This window comes from Sapajus apella, unplaced genomic scaffold (assembly GCF_009761245.1).
Source record: "Sapajus apella isolate SASKATOON/1434 unplaced genomic scaffold, GSC_monkey_1.0 scaffold72, whole genome shotgun sequence".
NCBI classification, from domain to species: domain Eukaryota; kingdom Metazoa; phylum Chordata; class Mammalia; order Primates; family Cebidae; genus Sapajus; species Sapajus apella.
Window position 1 is genome coordinate 9,805,106 of NW_022437012.1, and position 16,376 is coordinate 9,821,481.

General features: G+C 47.7%; 1 protein-coding gene across 8 annotated transcripts in view; it reads left to right on the forward strand.

The window, feature by feature from the left end:
* MGAT5 (alpha-1,6-mannosylglycoprotein 6-beta-N-acetylglucosaminyltransferase) overlaps window positions 1-16,376 on the forward strand; it is a 325,249-nt gene that overhangs the window by 301,172 nt on the left and 7,701 nt on the right. For all 8 annotated transcript variants that reach the window (XM_032250746.1, XM_032250745.1, XM_032250744.1 and 5 more), the window contains one exon: window positions 11,226-11,383. In XM_032250746.1, coding sequence (XP_032106637.1) covers window positions 11,226-11,383 — 158 coding nt within the window. The remainder of the gene's footprint in view (window positions 1-11,225; window positions 11,384-16,376) is intronic.

Below are 16,376 nucleotides of genomic sequence, written 5' to 3' on the forward strand. Positions count from 1 at the left end.
TTCAGGTGACAGAAACAGTGAATGAATGAATGAATGATGAGTGTGCTTTTTATTCCTGTGTGTCAGGAACCAGGAAGCTCATCATGGGCCTTATGATTTGGAAAGCATGTTACTAAAATTGTCTGCTGGAAAGCATAGTAATAAAACTGCACCCCGTAACCTCCACCATGTAGGCTTTTCTGCAGAGATCTGCAGTTCACAGAAATCCAGAGGTTTTTTGTTTGTTTGTTTTTGTTTTTGTTTTTTTTTGCCTGCTGTTGTTGATTCATTCCTCTACTCTGAATATTTGTTAGCTGGAGCATGCCACGGACTGTGTGGTCAGTTGGGGTGGAGGAGATCTCCGAGTCCCCATCCCTGCTCTCAAGTAGCTACAAGTTTCATGGGGAAGGCAGCCAAGCCCACAGGCAGTGCCATTGCTGTAGGTTCAGCTTAGTAATAGTGAAGTAACGGGATGCTTTGGGATCACATAGCTCAGCCTGCAAAGGGAGGAATGGGGAGAAATGCTAGAGTGTATCCAAAGGCATCTTGCAGGAGGTGAGTCCTGAAGGCAAACTGGTAGCACAGATGGAAGGCTGGATAAGTCCAGATGTAAAGGCCTGGAGAAAAAAAAAAAAATTGTCCTGGGGAATTATAGACACTTGACTGAAGGAGAGGGATGAGGTAAGAGACCAGGCTAGAGGAGACTGCAGAATGTGAAAAGATGCTGAGGCTTAGCTGAAGAATTCCAGTTTGATTCTAGGATAATAGGAAGCTAAAGAAAGGCTTTGTCACAGGCAAAGGGGCAGTGAAACTATCAAATTGGTGCTTAGAAAAATCACTCCAGGAACCTTGTGTTTGGGCATTTCTTATTAAACATTGTCCAAATGCTCCTAAATGAGCATTAAAGGGAGCCTATTTTGAGTTTATCGCAGAGATTCTGTTGAACCCAGAATGTTCCCCTGATGCCAGAAGGAAGATGGGAAGCCAAGACCCCATTGGTTCACAGATTGGGTTTTCTACTTCTTTTAGATGCAGGCCCCAGTATTTTATAGGTTGGAATATCCGTTATTTTTTGCAACTAGACAAATATCGTCAAAGAGCAGCGAGGTTGGAGAGGTATTCCTGGTATGAACAGGAAAGTCTGAGCTCCGAGGAGGTACTTCCTATACCTTGAATGGTAGGAGCATTGCAGCCCTAATTAGGCTGATAACTGCCTTCAGAGTTATCCAGGTGACCTGCAAGGAGAACACGGAAGCTTTTACCCCAAAAGACTTTCAGGTTGTCCATCACACTCAGCCAGTGGCCACCAGAAGGACCCAAGTGACAGTAATTGAGGGCACCCTGGGCTTCAGTGTACAGTTGAGCAGTCACCAGCAGGAAACTCACCTCATACCCAACCCTCCTTGGGTGCAGGCACCCAATGAGAAACACTCCTGGATCTAGGAAAACCACTTGCTCTTTCCTGTTAATGTCCCCACTCCCTTTACTGTACTAAAAATGTTGATTCAGAGTGCATGCTCTTTTAAATCAGCTCTCTAAAAGAGATGCTGTCTCCAGCAGGGGGAAGTTCTTTGTAATCTAAGATCAAGCACTGTTGTTCCCTATCCTGAATGCTGCTGGGCTCATTAAGGTTTTTGTTATGCATATGTTGGGAAAGTCTGGATTAGCCTCAGGTCAGAGAGTATAGCAGGGCTCTTTTGAAGGAATGGCAATTTCAGATTGATTTATAAAAACCATACATATGCTCTTGAATCCTATTTTCTATTTTCTGTAAAGACACTGGAAATATGTAGGATGGTCACAGTCATGTTAATTTATAAAGAGCTGTGTAATTCATGTGAGAAGCATTCTGAAGAGATGGAAGGTGAAAAATAGAGTTAACTCCAAGGATGGCTGTGGAATCAGCTGAAGGTCCCAGGATGTCCGTTCATCAGAGCCTAAAATAAGCTCACTGTGGAGTGTTCTGGATGCAAGGATAAGCCTGTTGCGAATCTGGATGGTCCAAGAGTGGGAGCAATGATGGAGGTGACAGATTGCAAGGAATTAGGAAGAAAGTGAAAAGAGAAGGTTGGTACTAGCTTGAGGAATGTTTACTCTTGAGAAATCAATAGCTCTTCTTTACCAGTCACTTTCTGCATCCAAAGAGACAGGGCAGGTAATGATTTAGCACTGAACCCGAGCGGCTGACTGCCTGTGTTCACATCTTGGCTCTGCTTGCCACTGTGTTTCTGACCTTGGGCTAGTTACCTAACATCTCTGTTGTCTGTCCTCTTCGGAGAAATAGGGATAATGGAACCTACCCATCAGGCTAGTGAAGGAAAGAGTAGTTGATAATGTTTAGCACTAAGAACAATGCCTGGCCCATGTGGGTGCCCTCAAAGCCTTCGCTATTTGTTGCTGCAGGAGCCCAGAAACAAACCAAGGTGTGTTTTTCAAACTGGCTCATTGACGTGTTCACTGCATCTAGAGATACAATTCAATGTTTTTTTTGTTTTGTTTTGTTTTTAGCAAATTGGTAGTGTTACACAACTACCACCACACTCTAGCTTTGCGGCATTTTCATCACCCCAAAAAACGCACTTGTCCTTGTTAGCTAGCAGTCAGTCCTTGCTGCTACCCCAGCCCTAGGAAACCACTGATTTGTTTCCTGCCTTTTTAGATTATTCTTTTCTGGAGATTTCTGGCGTCTTTCACTTAGCAGTATGTTTTGGGGGTTCACCTATGTTGTTAAATGTGTCAGAACTGATTTTATTGCTGAGTAGTAGTCCATGTATGGATATATTAATAACACAGTTTGTTTATCCATTCACCAATCAATGGGCTTTGGGGCTATTTCTAAGTTTTGACTAATGTGGTGGTGGTGTGAACATTCACATGCGATTTGTGTGTGGATGTATGTTTTTATTTCTGCTGGGTAGACTGCTAGAAGTGTGTGAATCAGGTAGGTTTTGGTTTCGGCTCTTCAAAGGTGAGCTTGTTGCTCAGTGGATTTGCATATGTAGAGATCATCCATGGAGATTGCTGCCTACGGGAGCCTACAGTTTCATAAGCACTTTTGCTGTTTCTCTTGTGGAAACAAAAATTCACACTCACTTCTGGGAAACAACCTCTGGGGCCATGAGTGGACACAGTTCAATCCGTTTTAAGAGAAAGCACAGGCTGAGAATGGTCAGGTTCAGCCTGGCACCTGAGGTGTGCTAATCCAGTTAGTTACTCAATATTTATGGAACACTTCCTGTGCCAGGCCCTGGATTTCTCAGCTGTAACACAGATAACGAAGGTGTACTTTATCCCTCAAATACCTGGCCGAACGGGGCCCAAACACCATTTTCATGATCCTACCTGTCCTACCAACTTCTTTTTTTTTAATCAGTTTCTTGTTTTTCTTCCTCTAGATCCTGCTTGCACATTTATATTTGAACCTGTGTTCTTGGTTCCAGATAATGTGGGTTACCACCAAAATCCACTTGCACCGAATCTCTCATGGGCTTAGTAACTCTGTGAAAGAGTTGGCTGCAGTGGGTCGGGTGACGGGTTTCTGGACCCCCTTTCACACACCACTCAGCCCTTTCTGGCACTTCTGTTACTGCTCCTCTGCTTTGCTCTGAACAACTGACCCTTCCGCTGGCCCAGCCAGCCAAGAGGATGCAAACAAGCCAGCCTCTCCACCTAGCACTTCTCCCAGGGAGCATTCTCCTCCTCATCTCTGGCCCTTTGTGTATTTTTATGGAGTTTTCCCCAGGCTGCTAATTAGCCTTCTTTGCAAAGGTGGTGCTCTTTCCTCCTCTTCAGGGTTGGTTGTCTTCATTTGTTTAGAACATTGTTCTGTCTCATAAATCAGTTGGTTATTGGACTTTTCGTTGGTTTATGGCTGCTGCATGGAAATTTCAGAATAGTCAAGCACATTTAGAGAAATTTGGTGACTGGTTGAAATAATTGTTAGGGAGGAATGCAGATGTTCTGTGTTCTAAGCGGGCTTGTTAACCAGATTGGAAATTACTGTTTATATCTCATTCCGGCTGCATAGGAGCTCTTTGAGTTAGAATAGTTTCCTTTTCTACTTCTGCTACTGTCAAAGCCTCAGGATGCAAAAAAAACATTCCGTTTAGTTCAGCAACTCCTGCAGTCTGTTCCCAGCAACAACTGTCTGCAAAGCACCATGTGAGATGTAAGCTGCTAACTTCTATGTAGCCTGCAAAACCCAGATGGGCTTCCCTGTCTCCTGGAAGCCTTCTCTGATTGCTCCCACCACTTTCCCCTTCCCTAAAGTTAATCTTTTCCTTCTTGCAAGTGGCCTGTGCATCCTGTTTGGGCATTTGTTTTGTACTTTTCTGTAATTTTTCAGTATTGGCCTCTCTTGCTAGACTGCTCACTGAACCTCTGAGCCCAGGGAGGGTTGTGTACACTGCACACTGTGTCTCCGTCATGTTTGTATTTCCAACACCCATTGGGAGATTTTACCAGTCATTTGTAAAATACTAAATGAACGAATGAGGAAAGCTTCAAAGCCAGGTTACGTGAGTGTTTCATGGGGCGTTGTTAAACAGAGGTGCCGTGTCTGGCCTCAGTCCTGTCTCTCTCCTGTGCTGTTGCACCAGCTTCCCGTCTCTCTGCTTCTGCTTCGCTCCTGCAGTCTGTTCCCAGCACTGCAGGTCCTATAGCTGCTCTTCCCAGAAATACTCAGTGTCTTTCATGTCACTTCAAGGAAAAGCTAGACCTTTCAATTAGACCCCAAAGCTCTGACTTTGGGGCCCTCCTGGACCCCATCACTTCTGACCCATAATATACACACTCTGCCAAGCTACCCGGAAGCCCCTGCTCCTGGAATGTACTCCCTCCTCAGCTCCTCTAATCTAGGTGTTCCTCTGCCTGGAATGTTCTTCCCAGATGCTTGCATGGTGCACCCCTTTACTTCCTCGTGTCTTTTCCCAACTGTCACCGTTTCAGTGATGCCTCATTACGACGTAATCTCTGCTAGCAGTCGCACTTCATTCTTTTCTAGAATACTTATCACCTTTTAATGTACTATATATATTGACTTATCCGTTGTTGTTCTGTCTCCCTCACTGAGTACAAGCCCTATGAAGGCAGGGGTTTGTGGTTCCTCTGGTTCATCATCCCCGCCCCCGCACTCCAGGGACTAGATTGCACATAGTCATGGTGACAGCTAACATGCACATGGTGTTTTAGTGTCAGGCACTTTTCTGAGCATGTTACACATTATGATTAATTAATAACGGGGGACTTAAGAGTCCACCAGGCAGTCTGAGCTCTCAGCCCTTTTGCTTTTGTGCCCAGTAGCAAGTAATTTGTTCAATGAATGAAGAAATGAGTGCTTATGGTAAGGAGATAAGGCAAGTTGGCACTGCCTTATTAGCCTGTGCTGCAGTTGACTGAAACAGAGGATGTCCAGCCTTCTCTGAGCACCCAGTTGGGCTGACACTTATGGGTTAGAAGAGGCTTTGACAGGCCTCAGTTGTGCCCTACAAGCAGCTGGGCCAAAAGGTGGCTCTTGTGGGTGTGGGTAAATTATACGTAATCAGCCAACTTATATCTCCAGACTCTTGCAGCGAACGTCAACCTTGAAACGTGATCTTTAACATCTCAAAGTTCTTTCTTATCAGTCACCTCATTTTTCTCTCATAGAAATTAGATAAGGAGTGAAGGACACTTCACTCCTTATCATCATCCTCATTTTATGTGCGAGAGCAGGCAGAGCTGAAGAGACATCTATGAAGTCCCACATCTGGGAGCCAGAATCTTAACCAGACCCCCAGCTTTCTCCTTCCACCTTCAGGCCTCCCTCTGTTAAATGTGATCACCTTTAGACTTTCCAGGTGGCACCAAGCTTTGAGAAGGTTCTGCTGCTATTTTTACTATTCCTGATTCTGTTGACCCCCAAAACAGACTCTGAGAGGATGCCAGGCCATGCTCCTGGGGATCACCCGAAAGGGTTTCTGCAGCTCCAGTGTTCATGTGCAGGATTGAACTAAGCATGCCCATTGAAGGGGGTCTTGAGAAGGGAGGCTGCTGTAGTTTACACAGAAATGAAGAAACAGGGCACATCAGCCCTGCAGTGAAGCTTTAAGAGCATTTCCCATTGCCTAGGCCTTGCGGTGCCATCCTGCCCTTCTGGGGCTGAGGTGCAAGATGGCCATTCATCTAGGGCTGTCCAGATTCTGCACATGTCTCCCATGCAGTACCTTGGAAGCTTTACAGGGCACAGGCAGCTCTTCCAAGGAGGGCTAACAGGAGGGAAAGGAGTATTTATGGAGCACCTGCTGTTTGCCAGCGTTCTGCTCAGCTCCATGCCTTACTATCTGTTAGTGTCACTCTCTGCAGACAAGTAGAAGAAACTAGACCAGATAACATGCCCAGAGCACCACAGTGGTAGGGTAAGGCTTCCAGTCTGCTCCTTCTGACTTGAAGCACATTCCTTTGCCACGTCACTTCCTTCCTGTCAAACAAAGCAAGACTCTGCTCTGGCTTCAGGGTTTTGTTTTTTGAGGCAGAGTCTCGCTCTGTCGTCCAGGCTGGAGTGCAGTGGCGTCATCTCGGCTCACTGCAGGCTTCGCCTCCCAGATTCAAGCGATTCTCCTTCCTTAGCCTTCTGAGTAGCTGGGATTACAGGTGTCTACCACCACACCCAGCCAGTTTTTTTGTATTTTTACTAGAGACAGGTTTTCATCATGTTTGCCAGACTGGTCTCGAACTCCTAAGCTCAGGTGATTCCCCCCGGCTCAGGCTCCCAAAGTGGTGGGATTACAGGCGTAAGCCACTGTGCCCAGCCTCTGGCTTCAGTGTTACCCTTGTGCTGCTTCCCGTATCCCATGAGCCTGAGCATGAATATGGAGCCAAGTTTCTAAACAGTCCCCAAACTCAACAGGTACAGAGATACTGCCCTCAGCTGTGTTGGTAGGTGTCACATAAGCAGAGATGGTCCACAGTTTTCTTACAAGCCGTGAAAGCCCAAACAAGAGCTTTCAGCCTTCATGGATCTTCACTTCCCCAGCTAGTCCAGGACTGGGTCAAGCCAAATCTAACACAGAGAGAAACATTCCCACTTGGCTTCTTCTGATGTAGATGATATGATCCAGTCCAGATTTCCCGGTTGTCTTATCCGTTCTGTTCAGTCACATGCTGTGGTGTATGTGGATTTAAAAATATCTTTATTATAAAATATAAAGGCTGTTGAAGTTATCCAACTGCTCCTAAAGAATTACAGGTTGAGCGGGCTGGGCATGGTGACTCACACCTGTAATCCTAGCACTTTGGGAAGCCGAGGTGAGTGAATCACCTGAGATTAGGAGTTCGAGGTCAGCCAGCCAACATGGCAAAATTCCGTCTTTACTAAAAATACAAAAATTAGCTGGATGTGATGGCATGTACCTGTAATCCCAGGTACTCAGGAGACTGAGGCAGGAGAATTGCTTGAACCTGGGAGTCGGAGGTTGCGGCGAACTGAGATTGCACCTCTGCACTCCAACCTGGGCGAGAGAGCAAGATTCTACCTCAAAAAAAAAAAAAAAAAAAAAATTATAGATTGAGCATCCTAATGTGAAAATCCAAAATCTGAAACTATTTGAGCACCAACGTATACTACCATCGAAAATTTCACACATAAGTACTTTAACTTTGTTTAATGCATAAAAATATCTAAAATATTGTCTAAAATATTGTATAAAACTACCTTTAGCCTCCATGTATAAGGTATACATGAAACATAAATGGATTTTATGTTTAGATTTGAGTCTCATCTCTAAGATAGCTTACTATATATATGTAAATATTCCAAAATCTGAAAAAAATCAAACACTTCTCTTCCTGAGCATTTCAGATAAGGGATATTCAACCTATATAAACAAAGTCGCTTGCCTTAGCCAGTCAAAAGACACTTTACCTTTTCCAAATGCCCATGCCCCCATTAAGCTCTGATCATCAGTAACTCCATTGACCACTGTGTGCTTTCATTCTTCCTGTCTGATGACAACCGTCCTGATGGGATGGGCAGAGTGTCAAAGGCTAACCAGCAGGTTTCTTGTCACCTAAGAAAGCAACGGCCACCAGTGATCACTATGTCCCCACTCAGGGTCCTACAGGTCTGTGCAGCCATGCTGTCAGCCGTAGTAGCAGCATTCAGACTCAAGTTATCTTGCCACCTATGACTTAACAGGGGCCTGGATTATGCCCGAAGTCACCATGAATGTAAGGAGTCATTTGAGGGTCTTCCTGTCCAATTGTCTGTCTTTGGTGTTACCCAGGGCTGTGTGGGTCCTGGGATGCTCTGTTTACCCACTCACCCACTGTGCATCATTTTCAGAAGATTAAGCTGCATCCTAATATTCCTCAATAACTCAGTGTGTTTCTTTCATCTCTGAATTACGAGACCTTCCGGGAATTGTTGTCAGCTGGTAAGAATCCATGTTTCAGGTTTCCTGCCAACTGTTTGGTGAAGTATTTTGCTTGTTCACCACCAAAACTCACTCAGGCTGGAGTAGTCGAGTCCCCTCATGATAGGAACACGTGAGTGGAGGGCAGCAGTGGGTTTGCCTGCCTTGTTGGAATCACAATCCTAGATTTAAGGAGACTCTAGAGAAGCTAGCACCAAGTAACCTGGTAGCAACCTGCAGTTGCCTTTCTCAGCAGGCGATACCTTTCTTAGCATTTCTTCCTTCAAGGAGCTAGAAAGAAGCAATAACCCTAAGAAATCATCAGTATCATCTCCCTTTTTCTGATGAGGAAACTAGGGCTTCAGACTGTTAGATATTTTGCCCAAAGGTTCACACAGCTAGTAAAAGCAAGAGACAGGATGTGCTCTCAGGGCCAGCCACCCACGGTGCCTGGGGTGAGTTTGGCTTTGCTCTTTCTTGTTGTCTTTTGGCTTATTAAAAGTGATACAAGGCCAGGCACGGTGCCTCGTGCCTATAATGTCAGCACTTTGGGGGGGCCAAGGTGGGTGAATCACCTGAGGTCAGGAGTTCAAGACCAGCCTGGCCAGCATTGTGAAACCCTGTCTCTACTAAAAATAGAAAAATTAGCCAGGTGTGGTGGTGGATGCCTGTAGTTCCAGCTACTCTGATGGCTGAGGCAGGAGAATCACTTGAACCCAGGAGGCGGAGGTTGCAGTGAGCCGAGATCGTGCCACTTTACTCTAGCCTGCTGGGTGACAGAACAAGACTCCGTCTCAAAAAAAAAAAAAAAAATACAAGCACAAGGTTTAAAAGAGAGAGAAATGGCAACAGTATGCCTCCTGTATGCAGCTCTGACTGACCTCTGTTCCGGTGCTACACCCACCTCTATGCCAAGGGACCCTCCTGGCAGCGTGAGGCCCTCATATCCCTGTGGTGGCATTCCACATGACAGACAAGGGAGGGGCAGAAACATTTCCTCAGGCTGCACTAGTGCTAGGAACCCTGGGCCCTGAAATTACTGATCAACTCCTCTCCACACAGATCTGGAAAGGAAACGTGAGGGAAAGTAGGATACTCCAGAAGGACACACATTGCAAAGTACATTTCCTTACCACTCCTGATGCTGGTACTCTGTGTTGCTTCTCAGGGGCCGCCCTCCAACCCTCTCTTCATCCCCGAGGCCTCTTGCACTTGCTGGTCTCTTCCACTCCCTCTAGAATCCAGGGAAGACTGGCTCTGCCCCACTCAGAGCACCTAACACACATTCTTGGTAGTGGTGCCATGTTCTGCCTCATACTCTCACATGCTACTTAGACTATTTCTCCAGTTGTTGAATAAATGAAATGTTAGACAGAACATTCTCAAATAATGTCATTTTGCTATAATGTTGAGAATGAAGAAAGTTGATTCCTGGCTGGACCCCCTGTCTGTGTGGAGTCAACCCATTCTCCATCATCTTCATGCGTTTTCTCCAGGGACTCCGGTTTTCTCCCACATCCCAAAGCTGGGCACCTGAGGTGAACTGACATGTTTACATGGTCCCAGCATGAATGAGTGGGGATGTGGGTTAAGTGCACCCTGGGATGGAACTGTGTCCTGTGCAGGGCTGCTTTCTGCCTGGCACCCTGAGCTGCTGGAATGGGCTCCAGCCACCCTTAACCCTAAGCTGGAATAAGAGGGTTCGAAAACATGTATCAGTACAAATTATTGTACAATAAAACTTCATAAAGTCTACGATAATCATACACATGCAGCAAGTCAGAGAGAAGGGAACAGACCAGCTGGTGGAGGCAGGCCTGATTGTGGTGCCATGTTAGTGACTGATTGATATGAATTACGAGGTGGGAGAAGGCATTCCTTGCGATTTTCACTTCACAAGTGTGTATTCCTTGATTGAACCCAACACCGCTACAACTCTCATCACTCACTGATTCACCAAAAATTGAGTAAATAATTTATCTTACTTGTATTTATTAATCTTTCTTAAATGTATGTATAGCTCACATTTGTTTCAGTATTTAATATTAGAAGTGTTTTGGGTCTTTATTTAGAAGCTTGGTGATGTTTTTGACAAGAAATGTGCTATAGAAAGTTAACTCTTGTTAATATCAATTAGCCTGTTGCAAAATTGGTTTCTTTACATTGTCATTTCACTTAACATTGCAGTTTCGGAGACTATGATGACATTAAGTGAGGACTCACTGTACTTGTTTTCAGCCAGCCAGCACTAAGTCCTACTAAGGACATAGCACCATATGAGGTGGCGTCAGAAGTGTCTGCAGTCTCCTTGGCGTGATCTTTACCTCACAGCGTCAGAACCATGCCATTGAGATAGAAGTAGCGCTCATGAAACAGTGTCGTATTAGGTAACTGCCAAGTTAGGGCAGACACAGTGCCTTTGGAATGAGAGAGAAGGGAACAGACCAGCTGGTGGAGGCAGGCCTGAAGATGGGCCTTGAAGCACAGAGGCTCTGAATAGCCTGGCTGCATAAGTGTCGATGACAATGATTTAGAATAGCCACCCTTCATGGGCAGGGGTGGTGTGGTATTCATCGCAGGTATGACCTCTCATCCTGGAGCCCTTTGTGGAAGGCACAGCTGTTGGTTCCCATCTTGGGGTTGAGTAAGCTGGGGGTTAGGGAGGTCAAGATCTGACCTGAAGGCATATTCCAGCTGAGCCCCAGTCCAGCCCATCTGCGTGGCTCCCAGCTCTTCCCCATCCCATCACTGTTCTCTCCCAGTGTGCCACCTCCCATTGCCGGGGTTGGTTGGCAGGGCTGGGGATCCCCAGCTGTATCCTTGGACCTGTGGCTGATGGCTTCATTGTCATTCTAGGACTTCTGCCATGGGCAAGTGATGTGGCCGCCCCTCAGCGCCCTGCAGGTCAAGCTTGCGGAGCCCGGACAGTCCTGCAAGCAGGTGTGCCAGGAGAGCCAGCTCATCTGCGAGCCCTCTTTCTTCCAGCACCTCAACAAGGACAAGGACATGCTGAAGTGAGTGCCCGGGGGTGGGCATGGGGACTCAGCCCCTGGATTCCAGCTGGCCTTGTGGGGTAGTCAGGTGTGAGGTACAGGTTTCCACTTCCAAGCTACTGGGCTGTGGGGATAAGGTGTAGGAGGGGAGTAGGTTGCAGCATGATTCCCCGAGTTAGCCCAGTGTTGCTATGTTCCTGTTGGGTGAGATGAAGTCGCCTGGCATGATGATGTATTTAAAATTTGAATGGGGGTGTTGTATTTGCATAAATAATGCGGTGTCTGAGTTTGGAGATTGTGGGAGGTGTTCTGTTTGCTAATGTTGACCCCCAAGAACAGTGGGAGTGGAGGTAGGCACAGAGACAGAGGCATAGATGGACCAGTTCCTCAGACCCCTGCAGGCAGCCAGGCCCCCAGCAGCGTCTGAGCAGTGCAAGGGGCTGGTAGTGAGCGACATTGTTCAACCCTGGAGTCAGAAAGGAATGAGAAACATGGAGAAGGAGCTGGCACAAAACTGCCCACAACAAATTCCAAGAGCAGCCTTCTCTTGCGGCCCTCTTCCCTTTTGCTTTTTCTTTTTTTTGAGATGGAGTCTCGCTTTTGCCAGGCTGGAGTCCAGTGGCACGATCTCGGCTCACTGCAACCTCTGCCTCTGGGTTTAAGTGATTCTCCTGCTTCAGCCTCCCGAGTAGCTGGGACTACAGGCACGCACCACCATGCCCAGCTAATTTTTGTATATTTTTTAGTAGAGACGGGGTTTCACCATGTTGGCCAGGATGGTCTTGATCTCTTGACCTCGTGATCCACCCACCTCAGCCTCCCAAAGTGCTGGGATTACAGGTGTGAGCCAGTGTGCCCAGCCCCCTTTTGCACTTTCTTCTGGGTCACTGACACATGGTGCATCTCAGGCCCCAGCAGACCTGAGTCTGCCGGGTCCCTTGGTAGTGAGGTGAGTACGGCACTGGGAATGCTGGCACTGGGAATGCTGGCCCAGGGCCACACACAGGAGGCGCCTTCCTTGAATTTCTTACCTTCTGCTTGCATTACTTAGGTGATGCCTTTCCTTTCCCTTTGCATTGGCATTTTGAGTTGGGCATTTGCAGTTCCCAAATTTCCATGTGAGGTTTCTTCTGGCCTCTCACCCAGGTCCTTTGTCAGGCCTGAATGTGTTCTCTCAATTTTTATCACACCCCACCATGGTCCACATATTGCATAATTATCTAGCTCCCCACGCACCCACCACCTTCGTAGCTCTGATTGGGTGTTTTCTCCAAGAAACTAGCCTACAAATATTAAGACCCTGCTGTCCCAACTCCAGGTATTCAATCTAGCAGGTGTACTATCCCAGGCTTGAAGAGGAAGTGGAGTGGACCTGGGGCTCAGGGCTCACCTGTTCCCCGTTCTGGCTTCACACCCTGTTAGTGCTGCTGGCCACTGAGGTTATCTGTGCACAATGGTCTGAGCTGGCCTGCTTCCTGTGAATCTTCTTATCCCTAAGTGTGGGTATAAAACCCTTTGTAGGGAGAGTGTGTGCCTCTGGTGTCCTGCCTGTAGGGAAGCTCTCCTGAGTAGGGGTGTGAGCTATGCTTTTTGTTTGTTTTTGAGACAAGGTCTCCCTTCACCCAGGCTAGAGTGCAATGGCTCACTGCAACCTCCACTTCCCAGGTTCAGGCAATTCTCACACCTCAGCCTCCCACATATCTGGAACTATAAGTGCATGCCACCACGCCCAGCTAATGTTTGTATTTTTAGTAGAGACATGTTGGCCAGGCAGGTCTCAAACTCCTGGCCTCATGTAATCTGCCCCCTTGGTCTCCCAAAGGGCTGGGATTACAGTCGTGAGCCACCATGCCCGGCCCTGGTAATGCTATTTTTTTCTGTTTTTTATGAGAAGACCTAGGCACAGAAGCTGCCCTGATTCCACCATGAAAACAAAAGCATAGGCCAAAAGTAGGGGCTCAGGGAAGCACCCTGCTCTGCCTCCAGATGTCTGGAAAGCCTGTGGTGGTACCAGAAGCTTCCAATTCCACAGGGCAAATCCTGAATTCTAGGGTTCTGTCAGGGGCTTTCCACTCGCTCCTTTTGCAAATAGCTCTTGGAGCAAGGTGGCTTCTTGAGAACCCTGGGACTCTTTACAACGGAAGTCAGAATTCACTAGTTAGAGACCTAGGGACTGTATGTACAGACTGTCTGCATAAGCCTACTTCTGAAATAAGAGACATGAGAAGCGGCATCCTGGGAATGGGACCAAATGGGACTCCTGAACAGCATGGCTCCCTTCCTGGCCAGGCAGGAGTCAGGGCTCTTGGCCCAGGGACTGTGCTCAGAGTCTGGCTCAGAGCTAGCACAGGGCCCTACGAAGGCAGGCCACCTCCAGGCCAGGAGTCTAGGTCAGGGAAGGCAGGAGGGAGAAAGAGCAAATGACAGATGGCCACTTCCCTCTGTTCCGTCAGTTTTCTCATCTGTAAAATGGGGATATCCTAGGTGATGGGTAAGATAGTGAACAGCCCTTTCTTCCAAAGATCTCTGGGCAGTGGAGTAGGCCCGAAGCCACTGCGCCACGTTGCGATAAGCCAGCCCCAGCCCTGGCCTTTCCCCACCTCCTTGTCCATGCAGAGTCCACGAGAGCAGAGGGACTTGGCATGGGGCTGTCCTGAGGCCAGGCCCTATGCCATGGGATTGCTTGACTGTGCTCCCACCCCCTACCCTGCTGTAGAGATGTGGGCTTGCTTAGCAGGAGGCTGGAATGAATGCTAATTTTGTAATAAAGCCGTCTGAAATTAATTCTCTGAACATAAGAACCCTGCTGAATAACTTGTTCATGCATTTGTAAATACTGATAATGTTGTAAAACCCCAGCTATCTGGCAGTCTATTGAGTGCCTCCTCAGTATGGAGGTGATCCTGGTGGCCCATCCATATTCATAGCCGATTAGCAATTAGTTCCTGCAAGCCATTGCTGCCTTTTCGTCTCCAACTTGGAGCCTGGTTTGAGCTAGGTAAGTTCTTTTCAGTCTTTGGCTCTTCACGGTGTTTAAGAACCACCTGTCCTCACTCTGTAGCATGACTTTAGTATATCACATCAGGGGAACCCTTTGGAGCATCCTGTGTTGTCTTGAATGAGGGCAATTCAGGAAAGCAGCCTTGAGTTCTTGTGCATGCAGGGCCCAAGGGTGCAGGTAAGTGCTGGAGAGGTCACCACAGGGCACGCATGATTCCCGTGTGACCTGTCCTCTGGACAAGTCTCCTCCCGGACTGGGGTGGGGACTGGAAGATGAAGGGCTCCAGGAAGTTCCAGGGTCCATTCCAGTGGGGCCCAGTGGAGAGGACCTCAGTTCCATGCATAGGGGCATGTGTTCCTGCCCAGCTTGTAATTCTGCTACCTCTTAAAGTTGTTTCTTCTAAAATTTTAAATTATTGGCAACTCAGGTTGCTCTGTGAGAAGAATTCTAAGCAGTTCAGTCTAGACTCTGAGTGCTTTGGTACCTGAGAGAGAGAAGGTAGGTGTGAGGGGGTTCGGGTGGGACCTGGCAAGGCAGAGTTGGAATGAACAGAGCCTCTCGAGAGGGGGCTGAGGGAGGGAAGTCACTCTAGGGCAGGAGCAGCGGATGATACAGCCGCATTCATTCCCTTCTGTCGAGTGTGTCCTATCCTATGCATTGTGGGTCTGTGTGTCAGGAAGGGACTGGTGACTTCTCAGCCTAGTGCCTGTGACTGCAGGTGAGGAAGTGTGGCCAGCCCCTTAGGTGGGGGCTTTGCCTCTTTTTATTCTTCAAGAGCTGTAAATTGTAAACTTAGATCTGCTGGGCCCAGAAGCCCTATCCTGTAAGAAAGTAGGAAGAAAGGAAAGGAAGATGGCACACTGCAGTGAGTCTCTGAGGAAGGAGGATATGAGTGTTTGTAAGACAGACATTGCAGGAACAGAGAGGCAGACACAGCACCGTGCACCTACTGGAAAGGCAGGTGACCATCTAGGGATTGAGGATCCTGGGCTGCAGAGGCTATCTGGTCTCACTGTGCTCTAACGATTGGGGAAAGATGCTTTACCTCACTGATGACCTTTGCTTGCTAGTTAAGCAAGGAAAATGAAGTCACCTTCCTGAGTGCTAAGGGCTATGGGATGGGCATATGCATAACAATAAAAGGGAGAGCTCCCAGGGGTCCTAGAAGACACTGGGGCCAGGGTATGGGTTAGAGCCCTGCGTTCCACAGCACTGCATCCATCAGTTGAACCCTCGAGGAGCTGCCTGGTGTCAGGTCTCACCTGGGGCTCCATGAAGCACCTGCTGCTTGAGCACTGCCATGATCTCTGTGTGTCACCCCAGGCAGGCTTCTGCTGCTGCAGCCTTGGCTAAATCCTGCTCACAGACACGCACCCATGTATGCTTCCACCCTGGGAGATGGTGGCCTGGAGCCTGAGTCCAGGTGACTCGGGGAGTGGGCAGGAAGGTTTTTCCTGGCTCCTGACAATTACACTCCTCACCATGGGGTCTGAGAGTCGCTGTAGAGATATCTACACTCTGGTTAGCAGTGTGCCAGGCAGATGGTTTAAGTCACCTAAAAAGTAAGTCATAAGTATAAACCTGTATCCCCAGGCCATGTTCCATATGTAAACTTGTCATTCAGAATTGAGTTCCAGATATTTCCTCCTTTCTGTTGTACGACTGAGGTATTCTGTGAAGGACCTAGTAGATGCAAGTCTCTGACTCATTTTTCCTTTTAGGAAATCCACAAAAATCGACTTCCTGCCCTCTCCCTTTATGATTCATAACCTTAACCCCTGGGCATCATCATCTCCTAGCTGGCATCAAGAGCAGGGGTGGAGGGGTATTTAAGGAAGTTGCAGCGCTCTCCTGGCGACGGTGGGAGCAAGAGAAGAGAGGCCTGCTCTCCTGACAAGGCCTGGACTCCTGGTGCCGTTAGCATGTGCAGGAGGCACTGCAGGCTCTGGGGGAGGGAGGCCCGAGCACCAGTGACATGCTGAATTCCGGAAGCAGTTGGGGCTTCAGCTGCAA